Here is a 24,348-nt window from a genome sequence, read left to right on the forward strand (position 1 = left end):
GCGCGGCCGTGCTCCGCGGCGCGGCCGCGGAGCGCGCCGCGCGCGAGCGCGAGGCCGACGCCGCCGCGCTACGCGCCGAGGGGGAGGGCCTGCGCGGCGCGCTGGGCGCGCTGGGCGCGGAGCGCGACGCCGCGCTGGAGGCGCGCGCGGAGCTGGAGGCCAGGGTCTCGGCGGCCGAGGCAAGCTTGGCGGCGGCCGCGGCGGCCGGCCCATCATCCACCGCCGGCGGCGGCGGCGCGGCAGGCCAGGTTGGCATGTCGACGCCAGACGCGCTGGCGGCGCTGACCGCGGAGGCGGCGGCGCTGCGCAAGATGGTCAACTGCTCCGTCTGCCACCAGCGCCAGAAGGACGTCATCATCACCAAGTGCTACCACATGTTCTGCGCACAGTGCATCAAGCGCAACCTAGAGTCGCGCCACCGCAAGTGCCCCGGCTGCGGCACCGCCTTTGGCCAGGGCGACGTCGCACACTTCTTCTTCACGTGAGCGCGGGCGGGAGCTGTGCTGCCCCGGGTGTGCACGTCTTCCCGTGTTCCCCTCCCCCCCCTTCGATGCAATGTGCTGGGAATGAGACTGACCGGTCACGCCAACTCGATCGACAGCACGGCGGGATGCGTTGGGGACGGGGTGGATAGGAGACGGGGTTGGGCCGACCGAAGGGAAGGGGCTTGCAGCAGGTCGTGGAGGGTCCAAGAAGGGGGGGATGCGGGGGCCAGCGCCAGAAAGGCCAGCAGAGTTGGAGGGGTATGGGGCCAGAATGTTCTCGGCCTGGACCTCATCTGCTGCACGACGCAAGCTGGGGAGGGAACGCAAACAGGCAGCCCACCCCCCTTTGCAACAGCACGGACAGGTCCAGGTGGTGGGAGCGCAGGACGCCAGAAGCTTGCTCATCCGGCACCGACCAGCTACCCCCGCTCCCCCGTCTGCCCCGGCAGTGGCCCGTGCGCCGCCAGCTTGGCATGGATGCGCGCGACGTAGCGCTGCAGCACCGCGTCGCCGGCCCTCGCCTCCAGCATGCGCCCCAGCACGGCCCCCAAGTCCAGCCGCACCAGCGCCACCGCGCAGGCGGCGTGCGCGCACATGTTGCCTGAATGGTGTGTGGGTGCGGAGGGGTCCCGAGGCGTGAAGGCGTAGGATTCTGGGATGGCGGCGTCTGTGTACATGCCCTGATTGCCATGAGGAGGCCGTGTCCCATCCCAGCCTCCAGTCCCAAAACTTCTGACCGGTGCCGAGTCAACCAGGGAAGCATGATCGGCCCTGCTGGCCCCCTTCGCGCTGCATGCTGCTTGGCCATGCTGAACGCCCCCATCCCTTTGCACGCAGGGTGACCCCTCCCCCCACCTCCCTCCTCCCCCGCTCACCCAGGCTGAACAGCGCGATCTGGAGGGAGGAGTGCGGCTCTGCCGTCTCCACGTCGGTCCGCGCCACGATGCTGAGCAGGCCCTCCAGCGCCCCCGCCGCCACCAGCCCGCCGCAGAGCTCGGGCGAGTTGCGCACGAGGTTGCCCAGCGCCCCCGCCGCGTTGGCGCGCGTGCGGTCCTCGGGGTCCCGCAGCAGCTGCACCAGCGGATCCAGGGCCGGGCGCAGCAGCGGGTAGAGGCTGGCGTCGTGGAAGCCTGGGATCGCAAGGGAAGTTGGGGAGGGTGTGTGTCGTCGAGGGCGGAACTGGAGGACCGGGGGGGTATGCCGCAGAGGGGCGGGGGGCAGGGGAGAACCGGTTTCTCTGATGGGGAGAGCGTGCGTGTGTGAGAGGTGAGGGAGTCGCTGCGGGGACCAAACAAGGACCGAGGGTGACGACCACCTGCACGCCGCTCCGTCGGCACCGGGGAGCGGCCGACATCGCCGCCCCTCCGTCTGCTGACCCGCCCACCACACACGCGCCACGCACCCGCGTTGCCCACGGCGAAGCAGGCAAACTTGCGCACGGCCCTGTCGCGGTCGGAGCAGAGGGCGATGAGGCCTGGCACCACCCCCGCCTCGCGCAGATCCGGGTAGAACAGCGAACTGTGCCGGCACAGGTTGCCCAGCAGATTGCAGGCACGCGCACGCACGGGGGCCTCGGCGCTGGCCAGCAGCGGCGCGGCGCGGCGCACGACGCGCGCGGCGGCCAGCGCCTGGAAGTGACGCGCGCTGGCGCGCGCCAGCTGGCTGGTGACCAACAGCCCCGAGACGAGCAGCGGGGCGGGGGCGGCGGGGTGCAGCAGGCGCGCCAGCGTGCCCGGCTCCAGCCCTCCGGCGCGGACAAAGGCGGCGGCCGCCGCGTCGGAGGCCACCGCCATGCGCGCCAGCACGCCCGCGGCCGCCACGGCGGGGCACGCCTCCGATGCGGGCGGCGCCGTGCCCGGATCGAGGCCGCGCAGCGCGCCCAGCGCGGCCGGGACCAGCGCGTCGCAGGCCGCCAGGCAGCGGGGCATGGCCCCCCTCGTCCCCGGACGCCAGCGCCGCCAGGAGCAGGTCCCAGGCAGGCGAGGCGGGGGACGCATGTCGCGCCGAGGCGGCGCAGGCGACGAGCGCGGGCGCCAGCGATGGCGGGAGGGGCGCGCCGCGATCCACGCAACGCTGCAGCGCCGTCAGCAGTGGCCGCGTGGCGGGGCTCGAGGCGGTGCCAGCGGGATGCCTCAGTGTGCCGGGCCCCTCCACGCCCGCGTCAACCCACAGAACCAGGGCCGAGCTTGCCGCGCCGACGATGCCGGCGTCGGCCTCGGCGCCGAGGTCCGAGCCCGCCAGCTCCGACAGGAGGGCGGCCCAGGCGTCCGACGCCCCGTCGTCGGGGTTGGCGCGGCCTGGGAGTGGGGCCGTGCTCGGCAGGCGCGTCGCCAGGGTGACCAGCTCGGGCGCGGGAGGGGCGGTGGGATCTGACGCAGACGATGTGGCCGCCTCCAATGTGGCGGTCAGGGCTGCGCAGGCCGACGCGACACCAGCCCGGTCCCTGCCGTCCAGGATCAGGCGCACGAGGAGGGGCTGCAGGCCTCGCAGGCAGGCCTGCAGGTCGGGCGTGGGGTGCCGACCTGCAGCTGTTGGACCGCCGGCTCTCTGACTCCTGACGAGCGTCGCCAGCAGCGTCAGCGTGCGCTGGGGGCAGGCTCGACCTGCTGTCGCCGCGGCCTCCCACGCGGCCAGGGCCGGCGGCGCCAGCAGCGCCGCCTGCACCGCATCGGGGCACGCCACGCTCAGCGTGCTCAGCAGGGCCAGCGCGCCCGGGGCCGCTCGCGCCAGCAGCGCCCGGGCCGCGCAGCCGACGCCCTCCGCTCCCGCCTCCGCGCCCGCCGACCCGGCGAGCACGTCGGCGCCGAGGAGGGCGCCCGCACGCGACAGGACGGCCGCGGCGTCCTCCGACGCGGTCCCCACCGGCCCGGCCACCGCGACCCGCCACAGCACGCCCATGGCCCCCTGGGTGCCCGTCATGTGCGCCCTCTCCTCCTCCCCCTGGCGCCGGCCGGACAGCGCCGCCGCGAGGGCGTGGCCCCAGAGCGCCGCCGCCCCCGCCCGGTGGTCCGACGCCGGCCGGACGGCGTCTGCGCCGGGCTCGTCTGTCAGGTTGCGCAGTGTGCGCAGCGTGGCGGCCAAGATTTCATCGTCGCCCCCGTCGGGCCCCTCCAGCAGGTGCACCAGCGCCTGAAGCGTGGGCCTCGCCACATCTGGGGTGCCATGCAGGAAGAAGGGAGGGGGCGATCCATACCAAGGGACGGCGGTGCGGCATTGAGGGGAGTCCCTCTCGGTGCCACGCTGCAGGGTGTACGGACGGCACGGAATGGTGCAGAAGACGCCAGGGTTGAGCCCCTGGCAATCGCAAAACGTCCTCCTCTCCATCATCCTCCCTGCTCACCTGGCTGGCCCTGCAGCTGCTCGGCGGCCTCCAGACCGAGCCTGAGGAGCTCCTCACGCTCGCCCCCCCCACCCCCCTGCGCCAGCTGTTGCGTCGCCAGGCGGCGGAACAACGCCGCCACGACGTTTGCCAGCGCAGCGACCACCCGCTCCGGCGCGCGGGGGCAGGGCGCGGCGCGCAGCGCGTGGGCGCTCAGGCGCAGCGCGGCACGCAGCGCGGGCGGCGGGCGGTCGTCCGAGGAGCGCAGCGTGCGCAGCATGGCACTGACAGCGCCAGGCTCGCGCCAGGCCTGCCCCGAGTCGCCAGTCCTCTGCACCTCCGCCAGGGCTGCCGCGACGCTCCTCGACCCCGGCGACGACGGCGACGGCTCGAGGGTGTCGCCTCCGGCGTGGGGCACATGACTGGAGCGCCCCGCCTCGGCGCCGAGTCCTCGATGCCCGGACTCCGAAACGGTCTCCCGTTCCTGGGCACCGACTTCCCCGCCGCTGGCCTCCCGCTCCCGGGACCTCATCTCCTCCACGCTGGCCCCACCACTCCCACGGGGGCCGACGCCCTCGGCGCTGCCTTTGGCCCCGGCTCTGGCCGCGGGCTCGTTCTCGTCGGACGGGGCACTCCTCCCCCCCGCCGCAAAGTCCAGCTGCCGCCGCTCGGGGGAGGGCGCCCACGCCGCGCCAGGGTCCGCCGCCGGGCCGGGCGGGGACCGGGTGGCCACCGCGCCGGGGACCCTGTCCGGCAGGCCATTGTCGCCGCGGGGCGACAGCACCTTCCTGGCGGCTGCCGGGCGTAGCGCTGTGGCCGCCGGGGTGACCAGCAGCTGCTTGGGCGTGGCCTGGGCGGCGGGCGTGGTCGCCGTGGCCCCGCTCGCCGCCGAAGGGCTGGTCTCTGCCGCGTGTGACTCCGGCCCGGGGCCGGGGATGGGAACGGCGTGTTGCACCTCCGGCGGCTCGGGCGGCGCGGGGGCCCGGCGCGGCCCCGCCTGGGCAACAAAGGGGTGGTGGAGCAGGTCTGGCCAGTCCAGCCTCCTGGATGGCTGCTTCTCCAGCAGGCCCTGCCAGGCCGGGGTGGGAGGGTGTGGGATGGCGGTGAGGGGAGGGAGGCGAGTGGGAAGAGGGAGGTGAGGCATTGTTGGCCTCTCACAATGAGAGCACAGTGCGTGCAATCCAGTTCTTTCCTTCCTGGAGAGCCCTGCATCCAGGACACGCCCAGCTGGGGCCGAGCCTGCCACTCTCCTTTGATGGAAAGCAACTCATTGCCATCGAAGGACAGCCTCCACCCTCATCGCCATGGGAGGACGGGCTCCTGCGTGGCCTCAAACACAGAGTCTCCTCCAACTCTATTCCATCACCTTGAGGAAGGACTTGAAGTCGGGGCTCATCGAGGAGGGGTACCGCACCGGCTCCCGCACGATCTGCTTGATCAGGGTGTAGATGGAGGTGGTGTAAAAGGGCGGCTGCCCCACGTACAGCTCGTACAGGATGACGCCCAGGCTCCACAGGTCCACCTGCAGGGACCGGGGGTGGGAGGAGGGCTTTCATGCGGCTGGGTGAGCGTGTTTGATGGGTGCCTGGCGCAAAATTCAGGCCGCCCTGCAGATCCAGGATCCGCTGTGCTGAAATATCTGCGTGACTCCACACTTCCCTCTTTCTTCGCCCACCCACCCAACCCACGCCAGCCCACCGTGTGGTTGTAGGGCCGTTCCTGCACCAGCTCCGGCGCCATGTAGAGCGGCGTGCCCTTCACGCTGGTCACCATCAGCGTGTGGGCCGACAGGCTGCGCGCAAAGCCAAAGTCGCACAGTTTTACGGTGCCGGCGGCGGAGAGCAGGATGTTCTGTGGCTTCATGTCGCGGTGGATGATGCGGTGGGAGTGGAGGTAGTGCAGGGCCGCCACCAGCTGGCGCGCCACGTCCCTCACCACCCCCTCCGACAGGCTCCGATCGTCTTCCAGGATCTGGAACAGCTCGCCTGGGCAGGTGCGGGAGTGGGAGAGGAGAAGCGGTGGCCGGGGGGCCGCAGGGGTACCCAGGGAGAGGCAGGTGTGTGTGCACAGACGCGGTAGCGTGCGGGGGAGGGCGGCGAGGAGGCAGCCAGCACGCCACACCTCCCTCCCAGACTCCTGACCAGCCCGCCCCGCACCCTGGGCAAACTCGGTGACCACGCAGAAGTCGGTGGCCGTCTCAAAGGCGTCCAGCATCTGGATGATGTGCTCGTGGCGCATGGTCCGCAGGATGTCGATCTCCTGGCGCAAGCCCAGCAGGTCTCGCTCATTCTTGCCGCGCTTGGTGATGAGCTTCACCGCCACCGTGGCCAGGCTGCCAGTCTTGCGGGCCTTGAACACCTGTGCGCGGGGTTGGATGAGGGCCGGGGGTGGTGGGGTGCGTGAGGGGGATGTGCAGCCGCGACAGATACCTGCTGCGCGGGGAGGCTGGCTTCCCCTGCTCGTTCTGCCAATCAACTGCACACATGCCAGCATCCTGACGATACAATGGGAGCTGCGACTTGCCTACATCGGCACCATGCCCCCCCATGGACTTCATGCTCATAACTCTACTCCCTGCTCAGCAGCGGCAGGCCCTGTCCGTACAGCCCTCACCTTGCCGAAGGAGCCTTCTCCCACCAGCTCGAGCACTCTGTACCTGCCCACAAAATCCGGCTGTTGCATGGCTGCCTCAGCCTTCCTTGCAAATCATGCTCGATCCCACTACCCCAGGTCTGTCACCGGGGTTTGTCGCAGAACCAGCCAAAGCGATCGAGACAACGCAGTCGGAGCAGAGAATCAAGGGGATCGAAGATGCTCTTGTATCGCGATCAAGCTGAGCGGAGGGAGTCTGCCAACCACGCGAGGTCTTGGCTCGCGCTGCTTGTACAAAATTTCAAGAAGCCAGAACGGAAGGGGTTTCAGGAAAGGGTGGAGCTCCGGGCGCGCGCTGTGATACCTATGCGCATGAAGACATGCAAGGGAAACTTTGAGAGTAAAGGCATCGATTTACAAGTTGTTTCAAAATGGCCACGAGCACTCCCAGCTCCTCCTCGTCCTCCAGCTCATCGTCAGAAGACGATGCCGCGACGGCCATGTTCCGCAGCGTCGCTGTGTCTGCCGAGACCCTGTCCGCAGCGGCAACTGCCAGTCAGGAGGTGTGTAGAGGGCCAGTGTATATTCCTAGAGCAGTATTCTGGTTAAATTTGTACTGAGCATCTTCAAACACTCTACCGTACAGGCATCGAAACGACGCCATGCACGGGCACTGCAACGGGCCAAGGGTGGGGGTGCCAGCATCGCTCGGGCATGCGCTGCCACGCAGAACAGCGACGACGGATCGGACACTGAGTATGACGGCATGGGCATCACACATAAGAAGGTGGGTGCCATGAGCAGGAATCCAGAGTACCTGGTTGGGACCGCGGCATAGATATCGTGACACTCATCCTGTTCGGCTTGCCTCCTCAAGAATGTCCTGGCATCTTCTGATCCCCCACCCTCACCGCTTCGCCAGGTGGCTGCTCTCCTGCATGCTAGGCTGGGCCGCCAGCTGGATGAGATGATGGCTTCCCCCTCTTCGTCGCCGGAGCGGCCCTCCCCAACCCCTCCGACCAACGATGGGGCGGGGGAGGCAGCGGCTGCGTTCGCCCTCTTCACCCGCATCGTGCCTTCCAAGAGGGAGGCCTCGCCCCCGCCACCCGTTCGACGGCCCGCTCCCGAGTGGGTAGAACCCGACCTGGCTGCCTGCGCTGCCGTCGCGGTGTCTGCGGCGAGTCTGGCGGCGGGGGCCACCCAGCGAGCGCGCTCGGCCGTCCTCGGTCCGACCCGGTGGCCGGACGAGACAGGCGCGTGCATGGGCCAGGGGAAAGCGCACGTGAGGGCAGTGCTGGCACGGATGAAGGCCGGGGAAAAGGTGGCGTGCCCCCACTTAGCACAGCGCGGCGTGGGGGGTTCGGGCGAGGCGACGCCGGCCCGCGGGGCGCCGCCCCCGCCCCCTCCAGTGTCGAGCAAGAAGGAGTCGCAGAAGCGACGGCTGAAGCGCGCGGCGCAGCGGGCCGCCAAGCGGCTGGAGGGAGCCAGCAGCGTCCCCCAGGCTGCACCGGTGCCATCCGCCTGAGTCGGCTGCCTCGTTTCGCTCTTCTGGGCGCATGGTCTATCAGGACCTGCTTCAACACTGACCTGTGAGAATCACCTCGCTACCCTTTCTAGTTTACGATTTCATTGTGTGCCCGCTTGAACAAGAGAGCGTAACGCACGTCCCTCAAGCGGGATGCTTCAGAGGACTCCTCGTCCTCGGCGGGAGAAGTGGAGTGACGAGGTCTGCCCGCACAGTCAAGGGGCATCTATCAGGGTAAAACAAAGACGCCGCTCAGTATGCATCCTCGTCCGCCTTGTAGCTCACAAGTGTGGCCACGCTGTGAACCTGAGGAGGGGGCCCATGGCGTGGGGTCGCGATGGATCTTGGGTTTCAGGTGAGATTTCACAACATTTTGGCTGCGCAGAGGATACAAATGCGCGCGCCCTCCCCCTCCCCCTCCTTGCCTTGGTCGAGAAGGAGCGGAGCTTCACGTCGGCTGCATTGCTGATGTAGCGAGGATCGCTCTCCTCCCTGTATGTAAGTGGAGTTGTGGCACCAGCCAAGGGAAGCGACATGTGGGCTTTGAGCTTGCGCACGCAGCGGTTGCCTGTAGCTCATTTTCAGCAAGGAAGTACATGGGCATGTGCCAAGTGGTTGAGGCTTCCCCCGCAGCCTCTGATGGCGCACCATTCACCAGGAACCTCGCATGCACGGTCTGTGTAGGCTAGTAGGTCGATTGTGCCTGCACAGTGGACAGCAATGGGGCAGGATGTGATGAATAATGAAGCGTGGGCTTTCGGAGACTGAAGCAGCAGATGATCTGGAAGGGTGCCCAGGGCAAACAAGACTCTGAAGTCCCCTCCCGATGTACTCAAAGTAACCTCACAGAACCCCCAGCAGGTACCCAGCTACGCACAGGCGTCGCTGAGAAGGGGCAGGAAGGTGATACTGGCAGTGATTTGGCGAATGATAGCCTGGATCTCGCCGGTGATCTGGGCCTCTGGTTTCTCAGGGAATACTCTGTGATTGGGACGGGGGGGGGGAAGTCGGGCAGATTCTAGCGTTCAAGAGAGCTTCAGTGACACCCTGAAGTGGTATTGGGGGCAAGCCTAACAAGGCCATTTCTAGCTCAATTCCTTCATCGAGTCCTGCAGAGTCCCCCAACCCTCTTGCTCACTGTGTGCTGATGACATCCTTGTCGGTCTGGATGTCGAAAGCCCACCTCTCCTGGACTTGTTTTGTCACGCGCGATGCGATGACCAATACCACCTGCTGCAACGTTCCGAGGGCGAGCCAGTCTGCACATGGGGAATGGGATTGGCCATGAAGCTACTCGGCTCGTTGCGGCATAGGTCATTTCAAATGTCGTGCGTCCAACCCAGACCCTCAGTCACCTTTGAATTGGGTGAGGACCGAATCCAGATAGCTCTCCAGCTTGGAGTCCTTCACCGCCATCACGGTGAGTCCATACTTTTTCCTGGGCTCGAATGACTCGGGAGGGTAGACGCCGCGCTGGTATAGGATGGAAGACAGGGCAGTCTGGAAGAATTCTGTCACCGTCGCCGTGCTCCCCCGGAGTGTTACGGTGTTCCGTGTCGCCACCGTGGTCGCCATTGGACGGGAAGTTTGGACAAACAAGAACCGCGATTAAATGTCTACATTCCGAGGCGGGCGCGGTTGGATTCTAGGCGTCGTCACTGGGAGCCCCTGCGCAGGCTGCCGAAATCTGTGCAGCGGGATGATGTCTGTCGGAGTGCAGATCAAAATTTCCAGAACTCCACGTCCTGAATGCCAGGGCGCGACAGAGACTTATCTACCCCGCACATTCGCACCCACCGATCTCGAATAATCATACATTTTCCGAGAGACGGCGGTGGTATAATTCCACGTGCAATGAGCTCTATGACGGAGGCCTCGGCCCCTCATAAGGAGCTGCAGGCTCGGGTGCAGCGCTGCGTCACCTCCTGGCAAGAACACCTCGCCCGCCAGTCTGCGACCCTGCAAGCTGCGGTGAATCAGCATGTGGAAGGGGCCCACCACGGGATCCAAGCGCTCGGTCAGCAGCTGGCCAGGCTGAGGGTCCCTCCCCCTGCCCAGCGACCCCAGCCGAGCGTGCTCCTGGCGGTGCGTGTCCGGGTTCTGTTTGGGGGTGATGAAAGTGTGCATGGAGGTGGATTGTGTGCTACAAAGGAGTACATCACACCAAAGTAGGATGGCACCGGCTTTGTCAACCGCCCCGCGAGTTCTTGACTCCCTTTGGGGTTTGTGCTCTCCTGCTGTGTGGTGTCCTCTCGCCCCATGCCTCTGCACTGCCTCAGTCTCCTCCCCTTTCCCCCCTCCCACACAGTCCATCACCACCGCCGCGCGCGTGGTGTCGGGCTCGGCCCCGCAGCCCGCCTTCGACCTCGCCCTCGCCCCCGAGGAGATCAAGGCCCGCCTGGCCAATGTGCCGGTCTTCACCGTGGTCAATGGGAAGGAGGAGTTCGTGTTGGTCACTGGAGAGCAGGCGGAAAAGCGCCAGCTGGGCCTCTTCTTCTTCAACGAGGCCGATGCACAGGCCCTCGTGGCCACCGTGAGCCTCCAGAGGGGTTTTGGTGGGGGCCACGAGGAGAGGGGAAGAAAGAGAGGGCGGTGCTGATGGTTGCGGTGTGCACCCCCAGCCCGCCCCGCGAACAATACAATCCATTCTCGTAGAGCTTCCCCGAATCCCAAATCATCACCAGACGCAGCAACACACACCGCACCGCACACCCGCCTCCAACATGACCCCCTCCCACCTTCACACCACGCCGCAGATGAAGGCGTCGGACGCGGCGCAGGGCCGCGCGGCGCGCGTGCTGCCCACCAGCCTCGCCTCGGTGTACGACTTTGCGCTGACGCCGCGCGCCTCCACCGGCTTGGAGGGCGTGACCTTCCGCTTCGTGCCCGAGCCTGGCGAGGTGGCGGCGGCGCTGCAGCTGTACAACGCCGCCGGCGTGTCGGCCGGCGGCTTCATGGGCGTGCCCCTGTTCCAGGCTGAGGGCCTGACGGTGATGTCCGAGGGCAAGCGCTGCACCCCCCTCTTCTTCAGCAAGGCCGACCTGGATGTGGCCCTAGGCACGGCCGCGGGCCAGAAGCACGAGGAGATGCTGGGCCTGACCCGGCAGCGTGCGGAGGAGGCCAGGAAGGATGTGCAGCGCATCCGGGACGAGGTGTGGGTGGATGGTTGTGCGGGGGGGGGATTGTGGGTTTAGGAGATTTCATCTTCGCGATGTGATGCATGTCCTGGAGACGCTGTGAGGGAGGACTTGATACACCACCCTTCGTCCCACCAGGCTTTGGCACTCCAGCTTCCACTCACTTCCTGAATGTGCTTCTGGGACCCCCATCTGCAGGTTGCAAGTGCGGGGGAGGACAAGGCCGCAAAGGCCGCAGCAGAGCGCCAGCTGAAGCCGGCGCTAGAGGCGCAGGCACGGTACCAGGCGCGCACGGCTCAGCTTGAGGACAAGAAGGTGAGGCGCGGAAGAAATAGGGAGTGAATCCCTTGCCACAGTTGTTCTAGGAAGTCACTCAGATGGGGGTGCAGGGGGGGGTGCAAGGCAATCGCATGCTTTGCTCTGGGGGTAGCTCACAATCAAGCTGCGGTGCTGACTACCCATGTTGATGGCGCCGCATTCCACCACATGCTTCCTGCACACCAGGCTGCCATCTTACCCACCCTCTTGTCGGGCACCAACAGGTCAAGGTGCCGCGGGTAGACCTGGGCAGCCTGGAGGAGGTGCTGGGCAGGATGGAGGCGGACGCCCGGGGCGAGTGGGCGGACGTGCTCTTCATCCCCTCTGGAACCATGATGGTGACGGGGAAGAAGAAGGGCCGGTGAGAGGTCGAATGGAATGCATTTGGCAAGGGCCGCGCTGTGGCCCTCAATTTTCTGTGTCTGACATCGACCCGAGTCTGTGCGTGCACACCAATCTTTGCATGACACATGTGTATAACCAATCTCAGGAAGGGCTGGTGTGGTGAGCAGGGCTGGTGTTGCAGCACGGCACTCGGTCTCACTGTGCAGGCCACCCAGCCGATGCCGGCCAGGGACACACGAGCGCCGGCGCGCGCAGAGATTTGCCAAAGTGCCGATCCCACCCCCGCGTGCGAGGTGCACGACGGGACGCTTGGCTGAAATGCCTCCGCCAGGCCTTTTCGGTGACCCGTGCCCTCAGATCATGGCGCTGTGAGTCGGCTGTCTCGCCTTCGTATACGTCGACGTCAGCCCTCCAACTGGCCAGAGACTGTGCGCAGGCCGGGAAGGACAAGGTACCTTCGCTCGATGCAGGGATTACGAGCGGCATGTGTGAGTGATGTGTAATATCACCTGATCACCTTTGCATACGCCACATATCACAGGGATCGAACGTGCGTTGGGCACAGATGCCAGTGATCATTCCAGGTCACGGCGGGGAGCCACGCCCACACCCCTGCGGCACATTTGAGTAGTCTGGGGACAGGTTCCCTCAAATCCAGCAATGTGCTCTGGCTTGGCAGACCCGGTATTGAGGTCCAGAAGGAAGGTATCCACCAGGAAGCCCGTGGATTGCGCCGCGCCCATCCTAGCCCAGGTGGGAGAGGAGGGAGAGGGTAGATGCCATGCCTCCAGCAAACGTGCAGCCAATAGCTTACGTGCCATGAAGCAATGCAAAGAGTGCTTTTTGTTTGATCTTGTCGGTCGGCGCAGGAAGGGCTCGAATCACCTGTTCGTCGTCCAAATCTTGCTGTAAAACCCCTTTCCCACATGCAGGTCAAGCAGCTGAGCGCTGCCAGCTACCATGTCTGGGTGCACTCCCCCGTCCCGGGGCAGCCACGCTTCTTTGCCAGCGATGCACTGGAGTGCCTGACCAAGGTTCAGTGGTGGGTGGTCCCGCTGCTCTGGATCCCGGTGGCCTGCGCTTGGCTGGCGGTGGCCGTGCAGGATTGGGGCCTCCCAACTTCGGCCTGCTATGCCGCGGCGGGCGCGCTGAGCTGGCAGGGCGTGGAGTACAGCCTGCACCGCTGGGTCTTCCACGCCCGGCCGCACTCCCCTGCGGCCGTCTGCGCACACTTTCTCCTGCACGGCTGCCACCACAAGTTCCCCCAGGACGTTGATCGCCTGGTCTTCCCACCCCTGCCCGCCGCCCTCATCGCCGCAGGCCTGTACTACATGATCAGGCTCGCACTCCCAGCGGTAGGGTGTTTGGCGTGGGGTGGGGGAAGCAGGGCAAATCGGCTGGTACCTTACTCGGCAAGCACCGGTGCCTGGCTTTCTTGAGGAGACACGGAAGTCGTGGCACTACTCCCCCCCCTTCAAGCCTCCTCTGCCATCACCCAACGCTTGCAGGGTGGGAGCGACGCCTTCTTTGGGGGCCTATTGCTAGGGTATGTGCGCTATGATTGCATGCACTACCTCATGCACTCCGGTAGGCTGGGCGGCCGACTCAAGGCCGCACACATGCATCACCACTACTCGAACCCGGAGGAGGCGTTTGGGATCAGCGGCGGCTCAGTAGACTGGATGCTGGGCACCCCGGCTGCCATAGGAGCTACCCGCAGGAGCCTCGTGGATAGGTGATGCTCCTGGGACTGCCTGCCTCAGGTCGAGTTCCCAGCCCAGTCCAGTGGGAAATCACTGGCGAATGTCCAGGTAGTAGCTTCCACACTTTGAGGCCTACAGTCCAGGCTCCAGGTACCCATGAACCACCCCCTATGACTATTTGCTTGGACCCATCAGGGACACACATCATTGTGATGCTGTACAAAGCAAGTGCTGACCATGCGAGAGCACAACAGAAGAACAAAGTGTGGCTGGCCACTGTCAATGCTTTGGCCGCCGTGGCTTCTTCTTGAGCCTGGGGTTGTCAGTCTTGCGCCCCTTGCGCGAGAACCTGGACTTCTCCTCCTGCATCTTGCCATACCGTTTGAGGCGTGCCTGCAGCGGTGGACCAGGGAGGGGTTCGGGTGGTTTAAGCATCTTTGTCTGCAAATTCTGTAACGAAACCGCCAGCCTCACCCCAGGTGCTACTCCCATGCATGTACACACTCCTGCTACAAACAGGCAGCAAACCAGCCGGTCATGTGCCCCCATACCTGTGTCAGCCGGGGATCCGCCCCAATCTCCTCTGCAAACGTCTGCTTCCGCTCAGAATTGGTCAGCCGGCCTGCGTGGGAGTACGGTGGAGATGAGCTCATGCTGATGTTTGACTGCCATGCAGTACCTGTGACTCTTCAAGCTTAGAGGGATCACCACACAAAAGCGTAGAGCTGCCACAGCAAAGCCCATCCCCTGCCACGAGCCTCACTTGAGTAGAAGTCAGCAGCACCCTCCACAACTGTGCCCATCTGGAAGTACTTGGGGAACTTCGTGTTGTCAAACTTCTTGTAAAAGGCCTTGGGATCAAAGGCAGACCTGCACATGACAGATTTCGGTGGGGTGAGAGGTGGGGTATTGCTGCGACTAATCGCTGCAAAAGCTCAAGGGCCATCCACCAGCGCAGAGGTCACAAGAACTTTGCAGCCAAGACGTAGCTTTGCCAGCAGAGTCAGTCATCTAATACTCCGCAAGCATGCCGAGCCTAGCTCACCTCAAGCGCAGCATGCGGAGGTCCCTCTTGACCTCCTCGGTGATTCTGGTGGCTGGCATGTCAAACCACGACTTGCCACTGGTGTCTGGGGCGGCAGCCTGCGCCGCACGTCGCGCTTTCTTACTATCCAGAGGGGGTATGGTCAACTGGGGGGGAGGAGGGAGGCCAACGAGAAGTCGTCAGGTCATCCATTATTTATGTGAGATGCTGTTCCTCTACCTCTGCTGGTCGCCAGTCGCCTGTGCATCCCCTGCACAGGCTGAAGCACCCACTCTTTGCATACACTCCACACCTGCTTCGTGAGCTCGTCCACTCCTCTTGTAGCGAGTATTGGCTCCTGGGGACCACTGACCGGCAGGCGCAAGTCTGGGCGCCATTTGAGATGAGCATTCTCGAGTGCTTGTGCCGCGCTGCCACTGGGTCCGGCTGCGTCCTCCACTTCGTCCCGTGGAGCCAGACCAAGAGCAGAGGACATGCCTTGAAGTAGCTGTTCCATGAATGCGTCGTCGGAGGCAGCCGCAGGCTCCTCCGACTCGCTGCCTCTGGACCGGGTGGCCACCATGGCTGCCTCGGAGGACACGCAGGTAGGCGGTCGCGATGTATATCTGGTTTATAAGGAGAGCGATTCAAATATCTTGTTAGTTCCTGAGGCACATCACACATTGCATCTCGCGGTGCCCTTGCCCCGGACTTCTGAGTATCGCGCCCTCCTTGGAGGCGCGCGCTGCTCTTTGGTCCTCCAGCCAGGTTCCAGCGTGTAAAAACAGACAGAAAGGTACTCAGTAGACGCTGCACTCCGGTACGACCCTTAAAGAACAGAGTGGCAGCCGTTCTATGGCGCAGCGGCGGGCGCAGCCGCCTCCTCGTCAGGGGCGGCTTCCGCCATGCGGAGACGCTTTGCTGCAGAGGCTGGCACGGCGTCACCATCCCCCGCAGGCTCTGCCGTTCCTTCCTTCTGGGGCGTATTCAATGCAGAGGATAGGCCGGCGGTATTGGCCGCCCGCAGGCGGCGCCGCTCCTTCTTCACGAGCTCCTCTGCTTGGCGGGTGGCATCCTGGGCGGGGGGCGGCGCGGCCCAGACCCCGGTGTTCAGAGCCCCAAGCACTTGCACCGTCCTGCGTATGGTCAGGAGGTGCTGGTATGCTGGGCGAGAGCATGCCGCTGTGTGGCTCTTGCATGCTGCTGGTCCTCCAGCTCAGGGCGTGACTAGGGCTGGTGACCCTCGTGCAGCGACCCTGCGGCTGGCACGGACAAGTGCTGAACGCCAGCCAAGCCGCCACAACTCCAGGGTGGATCACACCAAACATATCCCGGGCAAGCTGGCCTATCCAGGCAGCCTACCTTCTCAGCAGCGACATGGCATGCGCGGCCGCCGCCCTGCACGCCTGGGCATGCACCTTGGAGCCAGCATCCAGTTGCTGTACGGGAGGCAGTGGGGCTGAGGTCGAAGCTTTCTTCAGCTTATCCTTGCATGCAAGTCTCGAATGTGCATTGCATGTTTGCCTCTGCAGAGCACTGCGGTGCTCCTGGACTTTCCTGTCCCATCCATATCGAGCCACAAGCTGCCCCCCCTGCCCGCAGCCTACCAGGACCCAATGCTCGTTCTTCTGCAGAGCGACTATACGCCTGAGGAGGTCCAGGGCAGCGGCTTTTGCTGCTTCGGCCTCCTCCCCCTCCGGCACGGCGACGGGCCGTGCGGGGGAGGCCGAAGAAGCTGCGGTTCCTACCGCCGTCGCCGCATTAACGCTGGCCTCAGGGGCAGTCAGAGCCCCCTCCCCTGCGCCCTGCCTGCCTCGTCCTTCCGGCGCGGGCTGCACCACCACGTTTGCCGCTGCAGCCTGCCGCGCCGCCGCCGCTCCAGCCTCTGCCGCGTTTGCCTGCGCCGCCGCTCCAGCCTGCGCCACCGCTCCAGCCTCTGCCGCCTCTCCCTCGGCGGCCTGGCGCCGCGTGGCAGCCAGGGCGGCGATTACGGCCTCCCTGTCCCGGGCCTGGGCTTGGAGCAGGGCCATGCGCTGCGCCAGCACCTGCCCCTGCAGCGCCTGGAAGGCGAGCAGGGTCGGCCCGGTGTCCGCGCCGGCGCGCTGCAGGTCCGCCAGGCGCACGGCCCAGGCCTGCTGCGTGGGCGCCTGCTGCGCCGCCAGCGCCGCCTGTTGCTGCGTGTGCAGCGCGGTCAGCTGCCGCGCAGCCGCCTCCAGCGACGCCAGTCCCAGCCGGGCGCGCGCCAGTGAGTCTGCAGAGGGCGCGGGGACGGCACGCGGAGAGGGCTGCTGGGGGTCATGCCGCATGGGGCGTGGCGGGCTGCAGCTGGGGTTCGGGCCGGGCTGGGAGGTCGGGCTGGCTCCCACAGGCACCATTCCCAGCGTGGCTGCGGCCCCGGCAGGCACCGCGTAGCCAGGGGGCCGGCCTCCCACCGCCGGCGCTGGGGCAGCTGCCACCTCGCCGAGCAGCTGGGGTTCCGGCGCCGCACCGACCGGCCCCCTCCCCGCCCCCGGGGTCGCGGCGGCAGGGCCCGCACCCCGGGCATCCGGGCCACTGCGCGCATCTCCGCCTGCAGCGCGGTGCCGCGCGAGGCCTGCATGCCGCGCGCCAGGCGCGCCGCGGCCCTCGCCACGGCCGCCGGGTGGTGAGACCCCGCCCGGCGCCGAAGCCCGGCCTGCAGCGCGGCCAGGCCGGCCTCGCCGCCCGGCGCTGCGCCCAGCAGCGTGACGTACGCGCAGGCGCAGCACGAGAAGAGGGCTGCGCTGGCGCCGGGCGTGGCCCCCCAGGCCCGCCGGGCGGCTGTGCGCTCCGGGTCGGCTGGGGTTGGAGGCCGTGGGCCGAGCGACGCGCGCGCCGCGGCGGCGGGGAGCCAGCAGGACCGCCGCCAGGTCTGGCCCAGCGGCGCCGCTGCCACATGGTCCAGATACACCTGGACAGCGCGTCGATTGGAGGGGAGATCTTGGGGATGCCTGAGGGGCATGCTTGGAGGATACTCCAACATGCGGCGCCCTCTCCAATTGCACAGCAGGTTTTTTGGTCCGGTTCAGCGCATTGAGGGCAGCGCCACATGCGACACGATCACCCACCCTCCAGGTAGTCCAGCCCTTCTATCCCCACGTGCATCGACACCCAGCCAGCCCACCCACAGGAAACACACACCTCGTACGCCCTCTGGAAGGGCTCCAGGGGCAGCGTCTCAATGGACTGTGCCAGCTCGAGCTGCGCGGGGGAGGCCAGCTGCTGGCAGTCGCCGGGGTCGCGTGGGCCAGGCCCCTCCACGCACCGCATGGCCCCGGCCAGCGTCTCCACAGGGCGCTGCAGCGCCGCCGTCAGGGTCAGCAGGTACTGGCCCCACGCCAGTTCGGCGGTCCGGCGGGCGTGGGGCAGCCGCACCGGAGCGCCCGCCGCCTGCTGCTCCGCCGCGCTCGCGTCCTTTGCCAGGGCGGCGGCTGTGTGAATTTGTGTGCTTGTGTTCGTGAAGGGTGACAAGGAGAACAGCATGCGGATGCTGGTTGCACAAGATGGCCTCACTTGGGTTTTGAGTTTCCATCATGACCTCTGAGTGCTGAGGATGGAGATCCTGCACCTCGGCCTAAGCCTCCCAGATCCCTTATGCCCCCCTCCTCCCTCCTCCCCATTCTGCACACAGGTACGCAGCCCCCCACCTGCCGCCTGGAGCGTCTCCAGGTTCCCCGTCTGGCCCAAGAGGGACAGGTACAGGGCCAGCGTCTTGTGCGCACGCCGCCAGAAGGCGCGGCTGCCTTCCTCCAGGCCGTTGGCCGCCGTGCGCGGTGGCGGGCGGCCCGCGCCCTCTAGGCCATCTTCATTTGCCATGGTGCCGCGTTCTGAGCCATCGCGTGATTCAAAAGCGCCGTATGTATCGACAGCCTTGCCACCCTCGGGCATCCCTCGACCAGCCGTCGCCTCGTCCCAGACGCCCTCGCCGCCAGCCCGCCGCCCTTCATCCGCCTGCAGGAGGCGTGCGCGCCAGTCGGCGCCCCTGCCTGCGCCCTCGTCACCCTGTGCGATGGGGAACATATTGAAGACAAAGGCCTGCTTGGCCTTGGAAAACAGCGGCGCGAGCTCGGCCGCCGCGGCCGCCGCCTCGCCGCGCGCCGCCAGCAGGCGCGCCGCCATCGCCGCGGCGAGGTGGTGGTGCCGGTCCCGCCCCAGGCACCAGCGCATCGCCGCCAGAGCGTCGTCGGCGAGCGCGCGTTCTACAGGCGCGCCCCCCGCCTCGGACTCGCGCACAGCGTCCGGGTCAAAGGCGGTGAGCAGCAGGGCGCGGCGCAGGCGCGCAGCCTCGTCGGGCCCGCTGCCGCCGCGCTTCTCGCCCGGCAGGAGCAGCCGAGCCCGCGCCGCGTGTAGGCGGAACACCGGCTCCACCAGGCCGCCGCACAGCTCTTGCGCGCTGCGCGCGGCGGCCGCGAAGAGCGCCAGCGCCTCGCACGGCCGCTGCGCTTTCCATGAGCACCGAGCCAGGCCCAGTTGCACGGTCCAGGCGCGGGGGTCGCGCTCGAGCGCGCGCCGGAAGTGGGCGCGCGCACTGCGCAGGCGGGAGGGATCGGACGGCGGGCCGTTGGGCCGAGACGCGAGAGGGTCGCTCCAGGGCAGGGCAGCGCTCAGGTCTGCCATGCACCTGCGCCAAGAGGTGGGGGCGGGAGGAAGGCTGACGAGGAGGGCTTCGATGGCCCACCTCGATGTCTTTGGTTACGGTGAGGGGATGCAGCGACCTTTACTTTGGAATGGCGCCTGGGACTGCACCTCAAACATCTTGGCAAGGAAGTGGTTGCTGCCTCAAGAAACACCGACGCCATGCACCGGACTTCGCAGCAGTGAGCCTTCCCCCCGCCCCAAACAGAGCCCCACGCCGGAGAACACCGTGACCACAAGCGTCACACGCACTCTTCGGCCACGAGCTTGAGCAGGTCTGCCCTGGCCTCCAGGTCGTACGTCACGTGGGCCGCGATGGCAGCGCACACGCGGGTCAGCCAGCGGTACCGGTCGGCCCTGCGACCGGCGAGTGGACACGTGGTCGTTGCTCCATGACAGACTCGGGGCGGATGCAGGCATCCTGGTGCTCCTTTGTCGCAGGAAGGATCAGAGAAACAACACGTCATCCCGCAAGTGCAAATGAGCAGCCAAGCATCCGATCCTCCCTGTACACTCTGGCCATCAGCCCATCGTTGCGTCTCGCCTGGGCCAATGAGCTTCCGCAGACAGCCACTGGTCTGGCGTGAACGTGATCGTGGCCTCTGTCTGCAGGGGAGGAAGGCGGAGGGACGGTGATGAGTAGGTGCAGCCGGAACATGCTCCGGGAAGTGCCAACTGTGTCTCAAGTTTGGATGCTGATCTGGAGCAACTCAGCATGCCCCACACTCTCCAGCATCCAAACAAGCCCCTCACCAGCAGTCGCTCCGAGGCGGCCGCATATGCGTCAGCGAGCAGCTTCCATCCAAAGTGGGTTTCGTCCGGCGAGTACAGCAGCGTGTGCTTGGCGAGCTGGAGCATCCCCTCCAGCTCCGCATCCACCGCCGGATCCAGGGCGCGGCCAGCGGGTACCTTTGGCACATGGTTTCGAGGGATTGGGGTGATCACCCGAGCTCAGAGGCGTACGAGCCCATGCTCACGGCCACAGCGCAGGTTCATGCAAGGGGGTCCGTGCACTTCCCCAGCCATGACTCACCTCCGCCTCGGGGCTGATTCGTGTGAGGAGGAAGTAGAGGCCCTGGCGCACCGGATCCGCGCAAGTGGCCGCTGCAGACGAAGGAAAGAAATCCCTGGAGGACGGCACGATGACCTGGGGAATCCTGCTTGGCCCCCCAGCCCATTGCCATGCAGACGCTGCAGCCAGCACGCCGCCTCAGCATCCAGCCGGTACTGACACACAACACGTCCGCACACCCGCCGGCGCGCACCGGAGGATGGCAGGGGAGGCAGTGTGCTGGGGTCGAGGAGGTAGGCACCTGCATCGGCCTGCAGCCCCCTGCCCTCCAGCTCCCTCCACCAGTGTTGTGCAGCGGCCATGAGCTCCTCGGGAGGAGCCCCGATCTGCCGGTGTACGGCCCTCAGGAAGCCTGGATGGGCTTGGTACTTATGTAATGATGTGAGGCCCAGGCCAGGCATTGTCATGGCAGGGGCAGTGGGGTCTCATCAAGTCGCAAAGGGAACGTCAAGCAAGCCGCTGGCACTCATGCGACGGCCAGAGTCCGTGCTTTTGGTCAGCATGCTGACAGCAGTACCCCTCAGCAGCCCCCTTCCAACCCGTGTACAGGAGCGCCGCGCCCCGCACCGGCATGTCGTGTCAACGCCTGGCGGCTCAGCCCATCCAGCATTGGGAACACCAGGCCCCACACCGCTCTGATCTCCGCTTCCCCAAGGACTGCCCAGTCCTCGCCCGGGTCGTCAAACGCCTTTGGCACAGTGGGGAGGGTTTCTGTTGGCGAGGCCATGCATCAATGCTTGAGAACTGAAATTAGCCCTCATCAACAAAGACACTGCCGTGGGCCCCAGAGCCTGGCGCCCCGCCTGCAGCCCACTCTACCAGCAGCCACGCGCGTTACCTTGAAGGCGCCTGACCCCCAAACCCCCTCGTCCTGGTCCAGCTCCGGGAAGTCCAGCGCGCAGAGCCAGTGCAGGCAGGCCCGGATGCCCTGGACCACCTGCTCCAGCAGCACTGCATTGCATGAGGAGGGGGAGTGCGTCAGGGGGCTTACGCTAGACTGGCTCAATCCACGGCGCGGCTGGCCGAGGCAGAGCCCGTGAGACATAGTAGACCTGATGCAGATGGCAAGCAGCTGGACATACCGGTCTGCACTCAGAGAGCCGTTGAAGATCACCCGCCAGTGCGAGACAACATCCCATGGCATCCGTCTGCGACAGACCCTGCACCCTCCTCCGCCCCCCTTCCAGATCCCCTTCCTTGGTCCTCCGCATCAACACCCATATCCAGACAGCATCCCACCTGCATCGGCGGCATCTACCTCGGCGCCCGCCTCCCAGCTGCCTCCAAGGCTCTCCCAGATGAAGAGGAGGTGGCGCAGGCACAGCCGCGGCCAGGCCCCCTCCCCCGCGGCGAGCGCGCCCGCTTCCCCCAGGGCGACCCCCAGCGCGCTCAGCATGCTGACCAGGCTCGCCGCACCCTCCTCCCGCCTGACCATGCGGAAGAGCTCCTGCACAACCACCGCGAGGTCTGCGGCGGCGGCGGCGCGCAGGGCCGTCGCTGTGACCCCGCTTTCCTCGATGGCATCTGTCGCGGCCGCTACGGCCTCGGTGCCCTGCCCCCCTCCGCTGGCCAGGGCCTGCAGGCAGCCCAGCGCGCACAGCGCGACGCACGTCGCCATGGTGTGGTCCGGCGCGGCGGCCTCCAGCTGCAGCCCACCCACGCTGGCGGGCAGGGCGAGCTCCAGCGCGCACAGCGCGCGCGCGCCGCCGGCCAGCGTGCGCAGCGCGTCGGCGTCGCCCAGCAGCGGGACAGGGGGGGTCTCCGCTGGCGCATCTAAGCGGCGGTCCCGCGCCGCCCCGCCTCGCGCCGCGCCGCCCCGCTTGGGGCCCCCGCGGCGCCCATGCGGCCCCAGGACAGCGGCCAGCAGGTGCAGGTGGCACTGCAGCACGCGCTCCGAGTCGCCCACCGCCTCCGCCGCGACCAGCAGCCGCGCCATGGCCTCGCGCCAGCGCGGCGGCCGCGGGGGGCCACGCCCGGTGTCGAACGATGGCGCCTCCAGGAGGACAGGGGCCAGCGCGGCGACCACGCCGGCCTCGCCCTCCACGCCCAGTCTCCCCTCGGCTGCCGCGTCCAGCAGGTCGCGGATGGAGGCGGCGTGCAGGCGAGCCTCCACCGCGGCGGGGGACAGCTCCGGGGTCAGGCGGCAGTGCGGCAGCGGGACCACCTGAGCGGGGCCGGCTCGCAGCTCGGCACCCGCGGCCTCAAAGGCAGAGCGCGCGGCGGCGCGATCGCCCCGCGCCTCCAGCAGCCGGGCCCTGGTCCAGGCGAGGCGCGCGGCTAGGCAGGGCGGAGACGGCGCGCCTTCTATTGCACGCTCGCCCTCACCAGCCGGCCAGGCTCCGGGCATGGCCGTGGCCGCCCGCGCCAGCAAGGCATCACAGGGCTCCAGCAGCCGCGCCGCCGCGCCGGCTGCGGCCGCGCCGTCCGCCCCCGCCTCGGCCTCTGCGCGATCCAAGAAGTACTCGGCGAGCACCAACGCGACAGGCGGCTCCAGGGCGTCTGCGCCTAGACCCTGGGCGCCGACTACGTGCCTCGCCAGCGCCAGCACAGCGTCCCGGCCCTCGGGCGGCAGCGTGGCCAGGGCCTGGTGCGCAGCGCCCAGGCGCGCCAGCACCTCCACGCCCAGGCTCAGCCGATCCCAGTGGGGCGGGGCGGGGGGCGGGGGTGCGCCGGGTGAAGGAGTGCTCAGGCCTTGCGCGGGCCACAGCAGCCCCTCGAGACCCTGTGTGGATATTGGCATTGGTGCAGGGGGGGCGCCAGGCCCGGCGCCACGCTCATCTTCTTCCAGGGCTCCATCCCTCGCCGTTGCCGCCTCACCATCGTCCCTCAGCGCATCAACACGTGTGGGGCCAGGGAAAAGGCACCAAAGCGCCCCCAACCTCGCTCGGCCCTCGTCCTCGGCGCCCTCGTCGCCACCCGGCTGCGACTGGGTCGGGTCGTCGCCCAGGCCCCGAGCCCTGGGTCAGGTGGGATGAGCGGTGGGCGGCCGGGACCAGGGGCGGAAGGGGATGGTAAATGCCATGCCCCATCTTGACACACCCGCAAGCCCTCACCTGGACCTGGTCAGCTTGGCAGGCGCGGCCTCTGTGCCGCCCTCCCCCGCCGGCTGGGTCGCGTCGCCGCCGCCTGCGTCGACCTCCGCATCACCCTCCTGCCCTGGCTCGCCGGGCACTGCACCCGGCGCCCCCATGCCGCGCGGGCTCTGCTCCCCCGCCGTACGCCCCTCCGTTCTCTCCCGCTCCAGCAATATCAGTCGGTCGGGGCCCTCCTCGCACAGCGCAGAGCCGGCGCCCAGGAAGGCGGCCACCTCGAGCAGCACGGGGGTCCAGTCGCGGGGCAAAGCCACGCTGCGCACGCTGGGCTCTGGCAGGGGGCGCTCCGCCTGGTAGGCCGCCGGCAGCGCGGCGCGGAAGGCCGTGGGCGCCGCCGCGTCCCAGCGCCTGCCCCCGACAGAACGGCCCAACTCCTCGGCCCAGGCGCCGTCGCCCACGTGGCTGGCGATGGCCGCCGCCTTGGCGGCCAGGGTGGGGTGGGCCGGGTCCAGCTCCAGCCCGGCCTCGGCAGCCCAGCGTGCCAGCGGCCAGCGCCCCTCCCGCCCCGCCAGGGTGGTCAGGCGGCTCAGCAGGACCGCGTCGGGGGGGCCCAGGTCGCAAGCCTGGCACAGGCAGTCTAGGGCCGCGGGGCCGCCGCCGTCCCTGCCGGCCAGCAGGGCCGCCAGCTGCTTCAGCGCCAGCACACGCAGGCGGGACAGCTGCTCCACATCGCCCCTCTGCACCGCCGGCTCGCGCAGGATGCCCCGCAGCAGGGTCTGGGATATTTTATGGGTCAGGGGGAATTTAGAAGGGTGGTACGAGGCGAGGTCAGATTGGATGATGCGTTCTGTACACAGATATCGCAGGAGAAACAGTCCGCCCATCTGGATCCTTGGCGACCCCCTCCCCAGCTCCACCCCCCCGCCGGGAGATCCTGTGTGCCGATACACATACACACACACCTCGGCCTGATCGAGCTTGCCCAGCCTTGCATGGTTTAGGGCGGATTCGAAGGCGCCCAGGATCCGCACCTCCAGCGCCTCGGCCGTCTCGGCACCCCGCCCATGGGGCCCGAGGCTGGCGCTGTTGATGGCCGCGAAGGCCTTCAGTCGCACCATCTGGGAATTATTTCGTCACAACATG

At 67.3% G+C, this 24,348-nt stretch overlaps 6 protein-coding genes across 6 annotated transcripts in view; 3 read left to right on the forward strand and 3 right to left on the reverse strand.

Moving 5' to 3' along the window:
* Positions 1 to 485, forward strand: part of F751_1027 (E3 ubiquitin-protein ligase BRE1-like 2) — a gene marked incomplete at both ends in the record, with an annotated part of 4,917 nt that extends 4,432 nt beyond the window's left edge. The window contains one exon of the mRNA XM_011397899.1: positions 312 to 485. Within this exon, the coding sequence (XP_011396201.1) occupies positions 312 to 485 (174 nt within the window). The remainder of the gene's footprint in view (positions 1 to 311) is intronic.
* Positions 486 to 904: 419 nt separating this feature from the next.
* Positions 905 to 6,486, reverse strand: F751_1028 (Serine/threonine-protein kinase 36; the record flags this gene model as incomplete). Its single annotated transcript, XM_011397900.1, has 11 exons — positions 905 to 1,086; positions 1,361 to 1,615; positions 1,888 to 2,003; positions 2,160 to 2,420; positions 2,656 to 3,143; positions 3,282 to 3,637; positions 3,826 to 4,720; positions 5,171 to 5,326; positions 5,503 to 5,789; positions 5,961 to 6,162; positions 6,418 to 6,486. 11 exons carry the CDS (start codon positions 6,484 to 6,486, stop codon positions 905 to 907), a joined length of 3,267 nt encoding a protein of 1,088 aa, XP_011396202.1.
* A 2,304-nt stretch (positions 6,487 to 8,790) lies between these two features.
* F751_1029 (Mitotic spindle assembly checkpoint protein MAD2A) lies at positions 8,791 to 9,496 on the reverse strand (the record flags this gene model as incomplete). Its single annotated transcript, XM_011397901.1, has 3 exons — positions 8,791 to 8,902; positions 9,060 to 9,180; positions 9,277 to 9,496. 3 exons carry the CDS (start codon positions 9,494 to 9,496, stop codon positions 8,791 to 8,793), a joined length of 453 nt encoding a protein of 150 aa, XP_011396203.1.
* A 279-nt stretch (positions 9,497 to 9,775) lies between these two features.
* F751_1030 (hypothetical protein) lies at positions 9,776 to 11,741 on the forward strand (the record flags this gene model as incomplete). Its single annotated transcript, XM_011397902.1, has 5 exons — positions 9,776 to 9,904; positions 10,230 to 10,454; positions 10,678 to 11,073; positions 11,257 to 11,373; positions 11,601 to 11,741. 5 exons carry the CDS (start codon positions 9,776 to 9,778, stop codon positions 11,739 to 11,741), a joined length of 1,008 nt encoding a protein of 335 aa, XP_011396204.1.
* Positions 11,742 to 12,647: 906 nt separating this feature from the next.
* On the forward strand, positions 12,648 to 13,460 carry F751_1031 (Fatty acid 2-hydroxylase; the record flags this gene model as incomplete). Its single annotated transcript, XM_011397903.1, has 2 exons — positions 12,648 to 13,076; positions 13,230 to 13,460. The coding sequence occupies 2 exons, from the start codon at positions 12,648 to 12,650 to the stop codon at positions 13,458 to 13,460; spliced, it is 660 nt and encodes a 219-aa protein (XP_011396205.1).
* A 243-nt stretch (positions 13,461 to 13,703) lies between these two features.
* Positions 13,704 to 24,323, reverse strand: F751_1032 (rRNA-processing protein fcf2; the record flags this gene model as incomplete). The annotated part of the gene is made up of 19 exons (XM_011397904.1): positions 13,704 to 13,817; positions 13,976 to 14,046; positions 14,188 to 14,294; positions 14,470 to 14,592; positions 15,811 to 15,887; positions 17,608 to 17,897; positions 18,114 to 19,087; positions 19,354 to 19,458; positions 19,691 to 19,707; positions 19,855 to 20,010; positions 20,135 to 20,205; positions 20,415 to 20,525; positions 20,741 to 20,861; positions 21,012 to 21,124; positions 21,413 to 21,932; positions 22,179 to 22,800; positions 23,053 to 23,130; positions 23,227 to 23,981; positions 24,168 to 24,323. 19 exons carry the CDS (start codon positions 24,321 to 24,323, stop codon positions 13,704 to 13,706), a joined length of 4,581 nt encoding a protein of 1,526 aa, XP_011396206.1.
* Between the last annotated feature and the right edge of the window lie 25 nt (positions 24,324 to 24,348).

This window comes from Auxenochlorella protothecoides, assembly GCF_000733215.1.
Source record: "Auxenochlorella protothecoides strain 0710 unplaced genomic scaffold scaffold122, whole genome shotgun sequence".
Taxonomy (NCBI): Eukaryota; Viridiplantae; Chlorophyta; class Trebouxiophyceae; order Chlorellales; family Chlorellaceae; genus Auxenochlorella; species Auxenochlorella protothecoides.